This window comes from Wasmannia auropunctata, unplaced genomic scaffold (assembly GCF_000956235.1).
Source record: "Wasmannia auropunctata unplaced genomic scaffold, wasmannia.A_1.0 LD336106.1, whole genome shotgun sequence".
Classification (NCBI taxonomy): Eukaryota; Metazoa; Arthropoda; class Insecta; order Hymenoptera; family Formicidae; genus Wasmannia; species Wasmannia auropunctata.
This window is the reverse complement of record NW_012026784.1, coordinates 4,068,796-4,088,945: the sequence shown is the minus strand read 5'-3', so window position 1 is coordinate 4,088,945 and position 20,150 is coordinate 4,068,796. Positions and strand designations below refer to the sequence as shown.

Here is a 20,150-nt window from a genome sequence, read left to right as displayed (position 1 = left end):
TGTGCTCTTCCGATCTTTGGTCAACTTTGACTAACGGTAACTCCGCGAAAAATCATTATAGAATGATGAACTTTTTTTCAAATAAAAGTTTGAAATCTCTACTTGAAGGTACTATGGGTCGATTTTAAATTTAATGCACCCCTGATACTGTAAACTCTTAAATCTGAGAGCATGGTTACCATACTGAAAATTGCAAAGTTTAACAGAATGCACAGATTTGCTGAAATTTTTCTTGGGGATGCGGTTTACAGCGTCATAAAGTTTGAACCTTTCTCTTTAATTTGAAAAAAAAAACAAGTTGCTACGATTTTTTTTCACAAAGTTACAGCATTTTAAAATAACCCTTGTATTTTTCTCATGTATGGTCGGCATTTCCGATGTGTACTATAGGTTGGCAATTAGATTTTGCACATTGTGTGCGTGCGGGCGTGTGTAAAACATACACACATACACACACGGTGTGCAAAATCCGATCGCCAACCTGTGCCAATCTGTGAGTCTGATCTACTTATTTCCTTTTCTACTGTAATAATTTTTTCTTTCGATAACTTTTACGAAGAAACAGAATACACTTATATTTATGTTAATCTTTGCATACCGAGATTGTACAGGGAAAGATGATTTTTCCTATCAGAAAAGAAAGCGGTACTATTTTGTTTATAAAACATTTATCGACACTATCTGATCTTTTTGGGCGCCGGAATCCCGCAGGCTCTCCTTCGAACGAAATGGGATAATATTAATCGTCCAAAGAATCGCGCACCCGACACAATACGATACGCTCGCACTGGCCCTGAGAGAAATGTGTTTTCAAGGTTAAAGAATAAAAAAACAGGTTGGCAAGTTATATCTTGGAATCGATGTTCGCGCGCAGAGGGGGGGAGGGCAAGGGGGTAAGCTCATGAACTAAAAGAAGTTATACTAGGTCAAGTATAAAATTGCAATTCAAACTATAACATTGACTGTTTCGACATTCGAAGTGTGAAGTAAAATAATTTATGCCGCGTGTACATACTTTGCATAATTAACTTTGTGTTAAAATATATGCTTGTTTATTTTAAGGAATTAGAAACAAAAACTGATACACACATATTTTAATAAAACTATCCAACATTAAACATCCAACACTATTATCTATCTCACTTACTGATAAAATTGCAATACCATTCTTTTTTTTTTGCTAGTAGTTTTACTTACATTCTTGTTATCAATTTATTAAAAACACGAACATCATAATATACAAAATACGTTTTAATAAAATAAAAAACTATATCCATGCAAAGCATATAGATAGAGATGTTTTAATTTTTTCTATTATCTGATACGCGGAAATGTATCTTAATCAAATAGTTGATCTTCAAACCTTCGTTTCAATTTGATATTTATTTAATTGAAAATTAAATCTGCAAAATTTTCATGGAAACTGTAACATAGCAAAGTTGATGAACTTATCAAGTTTAATCACCTTGACATCTGCATATCTTCTTAAATTAAATAAGCAACGCGAATGCTTACGCCTTTTATTTGCATTTTATTATTGTAATTTAAATTTATTTATATTAAATAAATTTTATTTATGGCATTCACCAACTGTTTCTCGAATTTCACTATTAATTATCCATTAACTATTTGCTGCATTATTAACTATTATTACTATCTATTATTAGAAATATTCAGTACTTCTAACTAAAACTAATATTATTATGTCAATATCATATTATCCATTTGCGTTATCTATAACATAATGCAAATATAGATATGTAAATTTGCAGCAAAATGCAAGAATTTGAATGCAGACAGCAGTGGTTAAATATAACAATTCAGCTCGATGAAGGATAATCTTCAATTTGTCACGATAGCAAATCTCTTTTATTTACAAGTAAGTGTGCGAAAAAAATGTAAAAACAGCGCCATAAACTCGTCACATATAGCTAACATATAGGTAGCATATGGCACGCTTTTCCAACTTTCCCCGAGTTTCAAAGCGCTGCAAAGCTTGTAACAAGTAAAACATGCTAACTGAACTCAGTCGTCTGTCGCAATCATTTCTCTTCAAGAGGTGTTTCCCCGGCATATGCTTTCCCGCAACTATATTTTATTCCTTCCTAGATCTAATAAGATTTTATCGCTTTTTTCGTAGTTTAATAATTCTGCTTTCATCCATTTTCGCGAGTCTTCGTATAAGACGTATACATATATACATACACAACGTAACAGAATTACAATTCGTCGTGACAATTTTTAAAACGTTTAGTTTCATGATTAATAAAATAGAATAGATTTGCTTTGAAAGAGACCGCAAAACAATTTGGGTAAATGATAGGATTATAGCGGTTAAATTAATTCACAATTGGACGTCATCGACGATGTCGCATCGACGTGCCATGAATATTTTATGAAAATTATAGATCCTCTGAGCACTCCCTAAAGCTAGGCATAAAGAGATACCCAATATACAATAAAATAAAGATAATACACTGGTTAAAAAAATTAGGGGATTACTTTTTCTCAGTAAATTTTTGTCTATTTTTAAATTTTGATTACTCAGCGATTAATCCTCCTATTTAAAAAAATGCATGTAAAGTCGATTACTCGCATTTCTCGAAGTTTATTGTTGTCGCTTTTCCGCGGCGATGCTGGTTGTCTCACTGCGCTTACTTCGTGTAAGCGGCTGTGATTTTTAGATAGGAAAAAAAGAAGGAAGTTGGATGTCTTTGTGAGTGACTGTCATTTTTACAGTTGCGTGTATTGAAGTTAATGTGTAATTGTAAATTGTAGTAAAAAGTGTTAAATAACGCGCGCGAAGCATGCGTTTGTAATGCTATAGTTGATATAAAAAATAGATCAAACAAGGATTTTAGAGGGCAAACTCTCTACTATAAGACGCTTTTGTTTAATTCTTACTCAGTTTATAATACTCAAAGGTGTGATTAGCTTTGAATGAAAACGCAATGACATAAAAAATCTAAAAATTTGTTATCTTCTACCGCCTAACAAAAAAATTGGCAAAAATAATCATTGGTACCATCTCAAAGTACGGACTTTGCTGTTTCAAATGAAAAAAAAATCTTTTTCCTTTGCCGATTATTTAGCAAAATATTGCAATTTAAATGATTATTTTCGCCAATTGTTTTATTAGCCGGTGGAAGACCACAAATTTTGAGATTTCAAATTGTCAAATATGTCTTCATTCGAAGTTGATTACACTTTTGAGTGTTAAAATGAATAAAAATTGAATAAAGGCATCTCATAGTAGAGAGTTTGCCCTGTAAAATCCTTTCTTGATCTATATATTTTACGTCAATTATTTGCTGAGTAACTAAAGTTTAAAAATGGACAAAAATTTACTGAGAAAAAGTGATCCTTTAATTTTTTGGACCAATGTATATGTATATATGTATGTATGAGTACGTAAAATTAAAAAGATTTTTTTTTTAAGAAAAATTCATCAAAACATTTAATTATCTCTTTTGGTATACAAAAGATTCAATTTCTTTTTCAATACAATTATTCGTGTCGCAGATAAACGTAAGTTAAATTGAAAAAATCTTCAATAAAGTCCTCAAAGTTATTAAAAGTTATTATATAATACTATATATTATCTCGGGGACTAATATTATAATTTATTGGCTCACGTATAAGTACACGGAGCGATCTCGACACCGTGTCTGCTGTGAACATGTACTACATGTGTATAATCAAATGTATAATACAGATCAATTAGAGTAAATCAGAATTATTATTCGTTATGTAATTTTTCTTTAAAAAAAACTCTGCAAGAGTCAACATCAAAACATGTAAATGTTTTTAAAAGCATTGATTGAATGCAATGGATCATTTTCTTCCACCGGATGGATCCAATTCCATTAATAATTGCAGAAAAACTAGCTGAAAAAAACTTTTTTACCGATCTAATATACAATACGCGAGATACATATTGACATATCAGTCACCACGCTCTATGCAGCGCGGCGGCACAAAACGTTTCGTACGGTTGACAAGTAGCTGGCGTTGGTTTAACGGATGGTAGACAGTTCAGACCTCGTCTCGCGAATATAAATTATTTTCCTGGCTGATGATTTTCAATCACGATAATGCATCAAAAAGATATTGCACACGCGTGCGCGCAGCGGGCCCATCGTTATTCGCCAGGTTCCGCATATCGACATCAGCAGCCCTGCGTAATTTACTTCCGGGGCAGTGGGTCGTTGAAAATATGCATTATCATTATCGCTAATAATTTCCCATACCATTACATTATTACTGCAGCGTAACTCACTGCGGCAGTGGCTTTACGATCTCTTTGTAACAGTGTAATTGTAACTTTATTAAAGTGTACGCTTGATATCATAAATTGATATAAATCCCCTTGTTGTCCTCTTCCTTATCTTCTATCTAGTCTGATATAAGTTTCGCTCGCGTAAAATCAGACGCAATATTAACCAAAATTATCATCACATTTCTTTATCAAATGAAATCAATGGTGATATGAGATTTGTTTCAATAATGAATTCAGAGAGATTTATAATAATCCGTGAAAAAATATCCATTGATGTTAACTGGCACATAATCATAACTATTATATCATTAGAAACTATTTTGTTTTTATTATTCTCAATCATAATCATCATGTGATTGATGCTAACTCAAAATTTTATATAAATCTTTCGAACATTGAGTAATTGTACGCAAAAGCTGTTAGTCAAAAGTGATAATGTTACTATAAACTGTTTACTAATATGATCCTCGTTTTTCTCGTTATATAAAGCAGTTTCTGGGAGAACAGAGTCTGTAAATAAATCTACATCGGAGCATCGTCACGCAAAGATACGAAAAGAAGCGTACTGATAAGTGATAACCCTGTATGATGCGTGCGCAGCACTCGAAGATAAATGCGATTTATTATCCTTAAGAAGAAATGGCAAGGGATTTCATAGCAGGATATCTTCCATGTCAAAGGAAATTTAAGAGTCTCCGCGGCCTCTATAAAAAGGTCTTTTCCTTGGTTTCTCCTGATACTTCGCGTAAATATGACAAACGCCAACGAAAGCTATAGAAATTTCGTATAGTTTAGTCACGCGATGGATTAGTAAATAAACTTCTTTTTCCCCCTTTATTAATAAAATTATAATTATTTCATTATTATATAAATATAATTTCTCGCCGCAATACGTTAAACCTCTTTACTTAGCCATTTGCAATTTTGGGATTAAAATAATCCTGCACATATTCTGCACATATAATCTTCTCATCATGTATAGCTTTAAATCGACTTATTAGGAACTTTATTTTACTGTATGTTTATTAAATTATAATAATATGTATTTTAAATGAAAAATATAAAATTATCCTTAAGAAAAAAAAATTGATTGCTGTATCAGTAACTTAAGTAAGGTTGCTGTATTATCAGTTACTGATACAGCAATCAGTTTTTTGGAACTCTTTTTCTTAAGGATATCGTTATATAATATTATATGTCAGATTATATTATATGATGATTTTTGCAATTGTATTCGATATCGACCTATGAGTAGTATTTCTGATGAGTTAAGTATAGAAATAAAATCAGAAGCTATGTAATTTTGATGAATACTGAACTTTTAATCAATTCTAAGTTTCAAAATTTTAGTTGCAAGGTTATAATGACATCATTGGTTATAATGGTACTTGAAATATTTGTACGTGATATATTTTGCGCATACCTTTCTTAAAAACAGAAAATGCTAATTTAATCGCAAAACAACTAAATAAATTCGCTGTCAACTCGATTGCTGTTGCTATTTTCGAACGTGTATGAATATGAGAAATTTCTGCAGATGCCGGAAATTTAAGACACATTCCAATTAGGAAAATCGATATTAAATTACATGCTTGATTTAATCCTTCCGTAACTGCCAAAAGGTTTATTTATAATGTTTAAATTTGTAACATGGTAATATGAAATGTTACTGTATACTATAAAATCTGCACGCGACAATAGCAAAATTATTATTAATTCCAAATACTCGTTTAATTATGCAAAATTATAATATAGAATATTAATTCGTATAATAAATAACACATAATTTCTGTCTTTATTTTAAACAAATATATGTGTAAGAATGACAAATTATATTAACATGTATCACTACGATTATCTCATTTTCCCAAAATAAATAAAATTAATTGCATCATCAAACTGGTTAATATAAAAATTAAAAATTACTTATAAAAAAAATAACAAAATTCTGCACTTCTACTTACTCCTTTATTCTATCGGAATTCTCAATTATAAATTAAAAAGCTTTATATGCATTTACTAAAGCTAAAATTATGAGATTTTTATAAAATTTTTAAATAATTTTATGACTTGCTTACTGTTATTTGACATTAATCTTTTCACTGACAAGACTATATTGACGGAAGCTCACACGCAGACAATTGTCTTAATCTCTCAATATTTAATATCATATTTCTTTATAATTAAATTTTAAATTAAATTTTATCAAACAAACTTATAGTAAAATTAATTAAAAAGTGTTTTATTATCTATTTAGCTTCTTCAACAGTGTATAAAGATTCTTTATTTATCAATCACGTATAATTCGAAAAATTAATGCGCACGCGCTTTAAAAAATTTCCACAAAAATCTGTCTAACATATTACAATAGCTAAAGAATTTATCATCTTTTTTTGGATATACTTATCGATTTATCTATTTTTCAATATTTCGACAATGCAAGAAAAAACAAAAACTTACGTTGACTGCTACTCCGTCGTATGATATTTTCCAGGAACGTGTTTTGGGGGGCTACTAGGCCCCTACGCCCCCCTGGCATCCTTTCTTTATTGAATGGTCCCGGATCCTGGTCGCTGCGATGGCTATCAGGATCTCGGCCAGCTTGTGCCGGCTAGAATGATTATAAGCCGCCTGCGACACATAACGAAAATTCTTCGTATTTTCTCGTCTTCTCTTTCTCTTTTCATTCGCTGTAATTCACTAGTAATTCACCTCAGGTATATCTTTTGATATACATGTAACAAAATGATGACACACCTCACGCACTTGGAATCATTTGTGATAACACTCGAACGTGACGATTCACCATACAATTCATTAGATTGATATCGTACGATTTGCACCAGCACTTACACGGGAAAAGTTTGGAATACATTAAAACAATTTTAACGCGGTTTTATGTAACTGCGTACAAGTGACTCTTTGAAGCAAAAGCACTCATTATTAGTTTTTTTAGAAGAATTTTACAATTTCGCAGTAATAAAATGATTTCGCAGCACTCTTGACAGAAAAAATTTGATAGTTTCTCATTTTTTTCGTTTCTCAATTACTTTCGACAAATCAATAAGACTTTTTTTGTTGCTTATAGAACTTATGGAACAAGTTTTGATTCGGTTTTGGCGTTTTGTTTCGGCATTAAAGATTATCACGGCTGTGTCCACGATTTTTCTATCAACCGAAACTTGCGAGTAACAAAAAAAAAACAAAGGCGAATTTCTTGAGAGATTTTTCTTGCCGTGGATCCTCGTGTCGTTTACTATCCCATTAAACGATCGCATGGAAGTTGAAAAAAGCTTCCGTCGATGATTCTTCGATAAATAATGGCGAAGGTGGGAGCGACGACTTTTTTCGTCACCTGAACGACGTCCTCCTTCCTGACATCATCACGGCAGCTCGGAATGGGGCAGCTATGTGTATCAACGATTTTCTCGACGAGAAGAAGGAAAAACAGATCGTTTCGTAGAAATTGATCGTCTTGAGAATAGCTGGTTGAAAAAAGTGATTTACTGGTTCGCTCAATTTATCTAAGAAAATTGACACGTGTTCAACACGTATAATTGTTTGCTCGTTTGATAATCGATGGAAGGCGAAGATCAGTCGTGCGATTATCGAGATTCGTTTCTTGAAATCGACGATTCTTTCGAGCCAGTTTTTATTATTCTTTCGCCAGGTCGATTTTACAAATCGGATTGACAATTCAACGGGGAAGCCGATGATGTTCGAGAGGATTAGTAGTGACCCAAAGGACCGCTCAACACCAGCGGCGACTGGCGCGTTGCTGGTCGATGGTCCACCTGGCCTTTCGAGGATTCTCGAGCGCGTTTCAAATTCGTTTATCGATTTGCACGTTTGATACTCATTCGAAATTCCAGTCACACGTGCCTGACCGCGCACGCTCGATTCGGCGAATTCGTTTATCGACTTTCCTGACCTCGTCTCAAAAACACCACTGATCGTTATTGTCGACCGTGGTCGACAAACCGATCTAACGATCGGCCCAACAGTCGCTCGTTCGTGGACGCGATCGTACAATTCGTCGAATCCGTGCGGAATAAATATCGGCTGGAAGAGTCTGACAATCGAGCCGTCGCGAGGAACGAGGAGGAGGTGGATGATCAATCGGAGTGCGGCGCCGATCGATCCACCTGACCGTCCCTCGAAGATGATCACGTGTGTTGTCGATCGTGGTGAGCGGGACCAGCGGGACGATGCCCTCTTCTTATCCGCGCGCCCAAGACATCGATGGGCGTGAGTCCTCGACAGTGCTCCCGGAAGTGTCGTCGGACGATGGCGGACGATACACGACCGATGACCCATTTAACCGCAATCCTTCCAAGTAATCGCTCTCGCGGCGACGGTGACGAATTCGCGACGACGACGACAACGACGACGACGACGACGACGACGACAACGATGACGACGACGACAGGTAACGTGACGACTGCGCCGTTGTACCCGCGACGTCGTTCTCCACATCCTCGGCGTCCTCCTCAGCGTCCGTGCAGGCGGTATCCGCGGAGGAGAACATCCCTCGGTAGAGATCGGTTGGATGTGAGATGTCGACAGTCACATGATTATTTCGCGGGAATGTGCTATCTCACAATGAGAAGCACTTGCAGGATATCGCCGATTCGATCATGCAATTCTCGTTCGGCAAGTCTTAACGTATATTCCAGGGCGATTTGGCTTTGCCCTTGTCGGTTTCTCGTTTACAAAAAATCTTCTGATGATTGATGTCAAATCGTTAGTAATTGAAACTGTCCAAATGATGGTAGCAACGAGGGGCTGTAAGCAAAAAAAAAAGATAATTGTTCATAAATTATGAAAAAATATATAACGTACACAATAAACATTAGTATGAATTGGCCGCGAAAAATTCAAATAACCAAGATTAGAAAACGCTAAGAAAACAGTTAAAATAGATCTTGATGCTTAATAATATTTATGTGTGTGTGTGTGTGAATCTTATAATTTCCAGCTCAAACAAATTGCATGCCGATTAATGATTATCGTATTTAAAATACAGATGTGAACTGAATCTGGAATACGTAATCTCGCAATTCGAGATCCCTTTTAATGATGTTTTCTTTTAATTGTTACACAATCAAATTTAGCATATAAGATTTAATAACATCCATTAATATTGTATCTTGCGATAATAGAGCTGTTGAAAGGTATAATATTAACAGATATTATCTATTGATATAAATTGTTGAGAAGATATATTATTTGATTTTCTGAATCTGTGAAGCAAGCGTTTTATTTGAGAGAAGAAACTCGATTTGCGAAAATCGGCTTCATCTAGTTTGCGATTGTCCCTACTAATATAACTTTCTCGCGCCGGAAGAAATATAGCAATCGCAGTTGAACTTTTAATGTCATCCGAGAACTTTCCGATTCGGTTTCGTCATTCATATGCAAGCGCATCGCTATTGCGTCATTTATTTTAATTCTAAAAATAGCAACTTTGCTATAAAATCGGTTTATAAATTTTCAGAAAAAATGTACAAACACACATATGTATATTATGTGTGTTTTGCAGAATCAGCGAACTCTAGCTATCTATTTTCTATCCAACATATGCTCAGGGGAGGGAGTGTGGTCGATCGTAGAAAGTATGTATTGTATATAGAGCATATAATATGGCATATTTTGTTCAATTACGTAAATATAACAGCATTTTTGTTTCGTATTCTCAAACTTTTGACAAATTCAAGTAAAAAAATAAGTCTTACTATTTTTTTTACATAAAACAATTTAATTATGCAATGTCAAATAAGTTTGATCATTTTAGATTATTCTCTATTACAATTTTTTGATTAGCATTAACTGCGTGCGCTACTCGAACTATGAATAACGTGTTAAAGAATACTTAGAGCTGACTAACCTCTAACTATTTAAGACATATACGCTATCAAATATAGAGGTAGACAGTCTAACAGTCATGGATATGACAGTTAAGATAGAAGTGGCAAACGAAATTGTTCGATATAGACTTGCGATTCGATTGAACACTATTACGATGTCATTTTAATCCGAGCAACATCATAATAAAGTCCGCCGCGTAATTTATCAGTCATACATACTTTTTTTCCAATTGCCTTGAAATAAAAGATAAAACTTTTAGAAAACAACGCTACGTAAGTAATACCAACTTTCAAGAGGAATACTTGTGAGTTGTGAGTATAATTGAGGGCATAACGTGCGCTAGGTAACGCACGTGATAAGATTCCCTTCAATTGCGTTGGACATACTAAATCACACAGCTGCGATTATTGTTGTAGCAGGACAAGGTAGCTTCGATTATTTCTTTTCGCGCGCGCGTATAGACCCCGCGTTCTTTCATGTTTAATTTTAAATCGATTGAAACAAAATGATACTTTACACCTACCTACTGTTATACCTAAACCGTGCATTCTAATAATTTCGCAACGCTTTACCACTTTCATGTAAAGTGGATTTAGACTGTTTAGAGACATAAATTTAAATGATGCAATCTATAGACAGCTATAGATGACAATATTGTGAATTAAACCTCGATTGACCTCTTAAATTTTCCAACACTATAGCGTCTATATAAACCGTTTTCACACTATATATCACCTTTGAGACATACACGCGCGCATATACACACGTACATACATATTATAAATCATTGATATTATAAATCTATAGTCTAAATTTTTGATTCTATAAATTTACTACATAAAATCATTCATTCTCTTTCCCTCTCATATTTTAAGTATAAGTATATTTTATTATAAACGCTATATAAAAAATATTTCAAATAAAGAACAAACACAAAAAAAGTGTATGTAATTTAAGTATCGCTTAAATAAGTATTCAATAATTAATAATTAACAAAAACTCCGCTAATTACAAAATAAATTTCTATTTTTAGTATTGCAATTACTAATGTCGTATTAAAATAAAACCGTTCGGAAAAACACTTAAAATTTTATTTATTCTTATTCTGTGTACATATGTATAATATATTTGTTTTTTGCGCAATTTTTTTGAAAATAAAATCGATCTTTTTTCTAATTCTATTGTTTTCTTAAAATCAGCAAAATGCAAACATGTATGACAATGTCAAATCTGCGTTTTCGGATAGTCATGCTTTTTGCAAAATATTGCGATTTTCGCATATGTTGCTGGTTATCGCAAATGCGAGAAAGACTCGTTAATGTTTTTCATTACGCAATATATGCTGATCGATTATTTTATCACGGATACAAGATTACGAAATGCATGGACCGAAAACACGGATCCGTATTACATATTCGTAAATATTGTGAGCAATAAAATATGTAAGAAATAATAGTCTATCACTTTATATAGATATGATTATAGTATATTTATATGGTGATGTATATTTAACAATTTAAACAAATAATATTGTATATAAATATACAATATTATGTAATTAAATATATGATGTAATAATAAATACAACTTTCTTATTTTTTTTTACTTATCGATTATCACACCGTTGATTAATTACACTAAAAGATATTGTAAAATTATATAAATATCAATTGATTTCTACAATATACATATATGTATATTATATATTGTATATCTGAATACATGTTTTAAACAAAAAGCAAATCAGAGTGACTACGCTCAAAGTTTGCAAAGAGCAAAACTTCGCTTTATGCAAGCCACAAAGTTGGCGTTTGCCGCTTGATTTTCACGATAAGACGAGAGAGGCAATGCATCTTGACATTCATTATCTTACAAGTACTTGCTGTGGGAAAATCGACGAAAGAAGTTTTGAAGATGTCTGAAGATGTCTGTTCTTCAAAAGGCAGTTGATTCTTGTAATGAAAATTGGAGGAAATCCGATGATTATTTTCGAATATTAGGCAGCATGCCAAATAAGTTCGAAATAAAAATAAAAATTAAATTTTTTATTATAAAAATAAAGTTAAGCAAACAATGCCAAATAACAAGATGTTTTGCATGATATCTTGAAATATCTAGTTTTTAGATAGATTTTAACTGCACAGTTTGATTTAACTTAATAGTAAGTGAATATTATGAACATATTTATTTTCTTAATTATTATATTTGCAATTTATAAAACTTTATATGTATTGATACGGATTGATAGGTAGAAGATTGTTAGTTATCTAATGTGCAGATCAATTTTACTTAGAAAATTTATAGCGCTGAATGTTATAATACTATTTATCAAAGTGATATCGAAAGTTTTTCAGTCTAGATGATACTTAAAGTATACTTCTAATTGTAAGATGAAAAGGAAAATACGAGTGTGACACAAATCATTGAATATTTAGAAAGACAATATTACTATTATTTAAACTAGAATAATAATGATTCTTATTGGTCTACCCCATTTACAGTAATTATAGATTATCGGAAATAGAGAACAACGTACAAACCTTTAAAATGCATACTTATGCTACAGTTAAGTTTAGAAACCTTCCTTTTTTTTATTTTTTACACACACACACTCTCTCTCTCTCACTCTCTCTCTCTTACTCTTTGTCGCACACACACAAATTTTCTAACTAAAATTATTATCTACTCATATATTTGCATCAATATCATAAATTATTGCAGTACGGAGAATCAAAATTAACAATTCAATTGAATTTATCTAGGGAAGATAAATCGTTTTTCAATATAAAGAAAGCTTCAATCAAAGACAATTGAAGTTCTCACGACAAATATTTACAAATAATGAATCGCTAAAGAAAATAGTCAAGATTTATTCTTTATAAGTTCAAATGATCATTGCGTAATTTTTCCGTAAAAAGGTTACTCAAAGCGTTGAAGAAAAGGAGTCCAAGTGTTAGTTGAAGGGACAGGTTAAATGGATGCCAAGATGCATGCCGAAGAAGAAGTTCGAGTGGCACTATCGGTGTTCAAGTTAAAAAAAAGTCTATCTTTTGAATATTATGAAACCATCATGAATCTTATTAAAGCAGGATGCTTTCTATCATAAATGCCTAGTAATAAATTAAATTTACAAGTAATACGTATAAATAATGAATTTAAATAACGACACAATATCGAACAAAGCTCATTTTCCTATTAATTAAATGAAACAATGTATCGTATTAATGTGACGTATGAATTTTTTTCACTTTTACATACATACGCGCATGTGTAATATGATAATAAATATATGTCATTTTTTAAATCTAGAAATTCCATAATAAGGCATATAAACGTAAGTTTACATGATAATCTTAGTAATAGAAACAAACGTAAACACATTCAAGCAATTTTAAATCCGTGATAATTTATATGTTCATATTTAAAGATTCGGTTTTTTTAAGTTAATGCGAAAACGACCGAAAACAGAATGTTGACTCTTTGCAACCTCGACACCGTTGTCTTCAATATCATCGTTGATGTCCTCGTCGTTATGTGACATTTCCAATTTGTCCTAGTTTACAGGATAAATGCACTTATGCCTCGCGTGCAGGCAAATGTTACCAATATTAGAAAAGAGAGGCCGAGTTCGCCCGGATTTACAAGAATTCTAATATCGCTCGAAGGTCGGCCTAAAGTGGAAAAGTAGTTCGCACACGATCGATTAACTTAGTTTCACGCTAAAAAAGCCTGAATCCGCATAAGGACGCAACGGCCAATTGGCTTTAATATCTATATTGCATTGCATATAATAATCAAATAAAAACGCTCGTCTTTTTATGATACCATTATAGCTGGACGGTTGTACTCTTTAAAGCCAAAATTTGCCTGTGAGGGAAACATTTGAAATCGGTTAATTTTTATATTATTGCACCTGGTGAACTCGAATATGAAGCTTAAAATTGTCCACAATGCGAGAAACTTTGTAAAAACGTAGTTTTGCTACATGAAAGTCTCGTTTTGCAGCCAATATTTTCTAATGAATGAATGTAGACAAAAATAAATGTAGACAAAAGAAGTGTTCTTTTATTAGCGAGAGAGAGAAAGAGGGGGGGGGGGAGAAGGAGGGAGGGAGAGAAAGGGAAGAAGTAAGGGAAAAGGACGCATGCTCATTTTTATCGAAATTTCACAACTTGCTCTTATGCTTTGCAGCAAGTCTGTTAAACACTTTGCTCGCGAGCTAAACGCTTTTACCTCTCCATCATCTCGTTCAGTGAGACAGAGAAAACAAAAGAGAATAGAGCAGTCAGTGACTGATGGACACATCTCTAGCATTTCTTTTCTCTACGTGCACATCATTGTTCAAATTATTATGCATCGTGCAAAAATATTAATAAAAAAATTTCTTTCTTGTTTATAGATATTTGTTCATTAGAAAATATTGGTTACAAAACAATGGTTTCGTATAGAAAAAGTGCGTTTTCACAAAGTTTCCAATATTGTGGACATTTTTAAGCTTTGTATTCGAATTCACTAATAATATAAAGATGAACCAATTTCAAACGTTTTCCTCACAGGCAAATTTGGGCTCTAAAGTGTTATCGTTCTTTTGTTCTATAGCAAGTGTCATGTAAATTATTGGAAAAAAACTTTATGTTTTCGCATTCACGTATTTTTCAAATCCTCAAACGCGCGGTAATACATTTGCAGAATCATTCTAAACTGCATCATATCTCGATCTTTTTGTTGAATACCATTATTCGATCTCAACATTCTTTGATAATAGGAATAATAACAAGCGTTCAAATTTTCTAAATTTTAATAAAGTAAAATGGATAAAGTAAAAATAAGATGTAAATAATATAGATATATGTATAGATATATAAAATAAGACATAGATATAGCAAAAATTTTAGCAGTAGTAAATATTATTCAATATAATTAAAATTTCAATATATGTATATCTGTGATAAAACAATGTATTTTTAATTTTTGTTTTTTTTATATTTAGTAAAATAAAGTAAGAAATAAATTTTAACAAAAAAAGATTTCGCTTTTAGTATAATAGTACTGTGACAAATACAAAGAAAGAAAAAAAATATTAATTTTCTCCTTACGTTACTTTTTTGTAATTTTTTGGTGTATCCTCGTCACACAGAATAAATATGTATATTGTTATCTATATACTACACACTGTATATTAAAACGGATTTTAAGTTACATGTGCACATGCTTTAATGTCACGCATTTACTGGACTTCTATCTATCGTACTATGTATCGTATCTGTTTATCCTAGTTTTAAGATTCAGCATCAATTATTGTTAATAATATTAACAAAGAATGTATGTGTGTCTGGTTTAATCACGCAATTTAACTTATACTAACAATGAGAATGTACTAGACAGTCTCGCCAGAAGAAACGCAAGTTACGAGTATATATATATATATATATACATATATATAATACATAAAATGTCTATCGTCATCGAGACGTTTTTGGCACAGTACTATGCTTTTCTCGACTTTTTCATCTTCTCTGGAGATCGATCGATTCGCATCGTACTTTTCTTAGTTCGTGGTCCACATCATCGTCTACGTAACCGCGGAATGACCCCGTTGAGACGAGCCGTTGAATGAAAATGGCTCCACCAAACGTCACGGCAAAGTATTGTACAATGTAAGAAAATTCAACGAGTGCAAGCAAAACTTATTTCAAAAGATAACTTTCTTCTTTTATACGTGTAATTGTTAAATATGAAGCGGTATTTGCATGTAATTCCGCGTTACTTTGTTGAGATTGTTGGAAACTGTTGATATATAATTTTCTAAATCAATCTAATAAAATAATCAATCTAATAATAATCTAATAATGAATAATCTAGTGAAATAAGAATAAAATGAATACAAAATACAGATATTCAATTAACTAGCGCATTGAACTTTGTTATGTTAACTATATATGTATGCTTGGAGCATACTTTTTCTTTTGTTTTAATTATACAATTGTAGATATCAATGATTATCGCACATTGTCTCGTAGGACTGTTGGTGAGTTATTAACGGAATGTACGGACACAAGTGGATGAACAAATATATAGACACAATGTTCAAAATATTTTGAAGTATTTAAAAATCTTAATGAGTTAAAAAGAGATTTTTTTTACACATAACTGAACTGTGTAATTGGCTCATGTAGAGAACATTCACACACAAAACGAAAAAGAAGGAAACTGCTCCTATGTTGAGCTAATAATTGCTCCATTAATAACTCGCGCAAACATTGGAAGTTATTTCTTTCATCCTGTAACGAGATACTGAATCGGCCCGTACGCCGCGATTGCGATCGATAATCGGGAAGTTACATCGATCTACAGTTGTAAGTAATAGCATACGGCCGCGTGTAAATTCACGTGGAATCGCGGATGATAGAAGCATAACTTTTACATGCATCTTCTTTACCTTTTGGCCCTTCTCGCTTTTTCTAATCTTTATATAAACGACAAGAATCTTCATTCACTTCTTAGATAAGGCTCGATTCACCATTAACATTACTTTAACCAAATTATTTTGCTGCGATATGCTTGAGAAAGCGGCATCCCATTTCAAAGGAGCATATATTGATCGATTTTCCTACATGAAGGCACGTCCTCCCTTCGCGTTTACCTTACATCGACTGTCAGAAGGAATTTATCCCGCGCTCGAATAATGTTCGGTGAGTCGCCTGTTGACATTCTACGATCTCCTGAACTGCGTAAGCAATGAGGAATATCTGCCAAGATTATGTCTGGTTCTCGAGGAATTATTTTAACAATCAGAGATCGAAATAGTTGTTAATACAACTCATTTTTATAACAACATATAACATAAAAAGATGTTTATAAAATGTAATATATAATACATAAAAAGATCCCATTAAAAAATATTTGCAAAAGCATATTATAATTATTCTTAAAAGTAATTACAATCTTATTAAATGTACCGATCAAATCGTAATATTATAGACTTGTTTTGTATTCGGACTCTTCTTTAATTTTCTTTCATCAATACTTTGTAAGTTAACTCACCAAAACTGCGCTTAAGCAGAAACTTTCGACAAAGCATTCCGGTCGATCGCTTAAATTAGTGACTCCCGAGACGGTTGAAAGATTATAAGAATAAAACACATTTTGCTTCTTTACTAGTTGCAAGAGAAGATGCTTTCAACGAGCCTTTTACCTTTCGCATCATAGCGCGTTTGACGTAGTTTATACAAGGATGATATACATATTATAAAGTTTTTTAAAATTCGATGTAAATAATTTTTCGTTAGTTTATTGTACTTTATATTAAAATATTTATTTTATTTTTAAATTTTTAGTTTATTTTAATAGTATTTAGTTATTTAGTTAACAGTATTTAGTTTATATTAAAATATTTTAATACAAAGTGTCCAAGTCGAAATTTTCTCTATTTTCATCTGTATATATATATATATATACAGATTGCTCGCTTTTGCAAAATGTATATATATATATATATATATATATATATATATATATACATTTTGCAAAAACGAGCAACTAAATATTTAAAATCTGAATCTAAATTCCTTATAATTCTTTAAAAACAAATTGCATTGTATTGACAACCTTTACGATACTTTCATATTATATTTTATATCGTTATTATCATTTTTGTTGTTTGCTAATTAAATTAAAAAAAAATTTGTGCGTGTGTGTGTGTGTGTGTGTATCTTTTTCTGTTTTCTTAAAACATTTACATCTATTATTCAAAGTACCTACTTGAAGCATTCACATTGTTAATACCGATTATATCACGTACAATTTATCTCTGTCGTGAAAATAAAATACGTCGTAAAATTTTTTTAACTGCATCGGAATGCAACGAAGATGATCTCGTTTGGCGTGAAAAAGATGCTAGGATTAACGTCTTCACGAAATCCAAGCCAGAGACATCGTTATACATCTTTCCGACGTCACTCGAAAACGCGTTGCTTGTAAGTGGTGCTGATAATATTATATTGAAAAATAACGTCGCGCATGTTTCGCGACGCGAAATGTGGAGAAGCAGGGGAATATCGAAAAAGTTGAATTACAATTCCGATGTCCTTCGAAAAGACGAAAGAATCCATGGCGTCAAGACTGCTGCCGACAACTGCTGTCGTCGTTTTAACCTCCTACATGTAAAAACACTTCTTATTCTGCATCTTTTACAGAACAGTGCGAGCTTGGTTTGGCATTTAAGTATGCATCGAATTTACCAGACAACGATCACGAGATTGCATTGTTAGGAAAAAAATGTAAAACACGATATTACAATTAAATACTACAATGTCATTAAAAGTCATAAAATAAATGTTGTTTAATGACAAATCTGAAAAAATAGATAAGAATGCGCTATTCGATTAAAGCCTTATTCGTCTTTAGGATGAAACGATACAAACATGCAATATTTGTAAATAAATAAATCCAAGTGCTAATAATTCATTTTTTTAGGGATATACGAAAGATCATTTTTACCATGACTCTTACGTATTTCATTAAAAATATACTACAATTACTTCAGAATCTGACTGAAAACATTCCTTGCATTATGATTATGTTAACAATCTCACATTAAATAAATCAGCTAACAAAATCGAAAATATATTTCTAATATTTTCAACAAAAAATATTGCCATACACTAATATTAACAATTTTTTCTATTTAAAAAAAAAATGTATTTTAATGTAAAGATATATAATCTTATAAGAGTTAACATAATGTGTTCATTATATCTAACGTTAACCTAAGATCATCATTACAAAGATTGATATGTGAGATATTCAAGTGAGGTTACACACAGTTGTCACAGCAAAGATAAATAGCTCGCCGGATTAAATTATACAGAGTCAAACCGGAAAAAAAACAATCGAAACATAAAATGTAAAAATACGTCGTACATGTTCCGAAAATGAATTGCTCGCTAAATTCTCACTTTTTTTTTCCTTTGTAATGCACTTGGCCTATTTTCAGACACGATCCGATATTTGAATGACATGACGCTCATGCAAAAAACTGTATCCTGCAACGTTATACAGCGACTTCGCTGCGCCCGCGCTAAAAATTCACGATCATATAAATACACTCGTTTATTTTCTCCACCCTTTTATATCACCCACAGCTTTAACAGGCTTTTACAAATTTATTTTTCATACTACTCTGTTTTGATGTTTATAGAAACAAAACATTATAAAAATCCGAATAAAATTTGCGATTCAAATAATAGATATAAAAAATAATACATTTTTTTTAAATTAGCTTTATTAGTTATATAATCACATATTGCTTCCGCAAATTAATTACACAAATCGTTATATTGCTCGCAACAAATCATCCAAAAACTTTTTAACCAAATTCATTTTTGGTATTGATAAAATTTATACTATACGCGCGACTACAAAAAATAAAAATTTAAATTTAAACTGTAACTTGGCTGTGTATCACATTTACTGTAAATCACAGTTATAAAATAAAATAATTCATCAAAAATCTGAAATTTATCGATTGAATTTAATGTACCACAATATAAAATATCACAAATTTTGGTGATTAAATGTCATAATTAATTTAATTTAAAAATATAAGGTCATTGTTACTTAAAAATGCATATACGAAAAGAAAATGACAAATCGGATCGTAGCAATCGGTGAAGTGGAACACAAGCTATAGTTATTCCGCTAGATGTGAGCGCGCGCGCGCGCGCGCGCGCGCACACACACACCCACACACACACACACACACATACATCGAACTTCGATTTCCCTCGGGAAGCAAACAAATTCATAGCGCGATCTATTTGACAAAATACATAGAAAGTGGCTGGAGAGATCACAAGAAATAAAAGCAAACAAAATCAAATAATATGATATAAATTTATCTCTTCAAAATTGTACAACTTGAAAAAAATGGTTTATTGCCCACATACACACACACACACACACACACACGCACGCACGCACGCACGCACGCACGCACGCACGC

At 32.2% G+C, this 20,150-nt stretch overlaps 1 protein-coding gene and 1 long non-coding RNA gene across 3 annotated transcripts in view; one reads left to right on the top strand and one right to left on the bottom strand.

The window, feature by feature from the left end:
- LOC105452843 overlaps positions 1-5,768 on the top strand; it is an 8,373-nt gene extending 2,605 nt beyond the window's left edge. Inside the window, exons 2-4 of the long non-coding RNA XR_974780.1 lie at positions 712-835; positions 1,773-1,879; positions 4,769-5,768. This is a non-coding gene — a long non-coding RNA (uncharacterized LOC105452843). The remainder of the gene's footprint in view (positions 1-711; positions 836-1,772; positions 1,880-4,768) is intronic.
- Positions 1-20,150, bottom strand: part of LOC105452849 (potassium voltage-gated channel protein eag) — a 75,904-nt gene that overhangs the window by 51,312 nt on the left and 4,442 nt on the right. For both annotated transcript variants that reach the window (XM_011694342.1, XM_011694349.1), the window contains exon 2: positions 6,740-9,064. In XM_011694342.1, coding sequence (XP_011692644.1) covers positions 6,740-6,818 — 79 coding nt within the window. In that variant the 5' untranslated portion in view covers positions 6,819-9,064. The remainder of the gene's footprint in view (positions 1-6,739; positions 9,065-20,150) is intronic.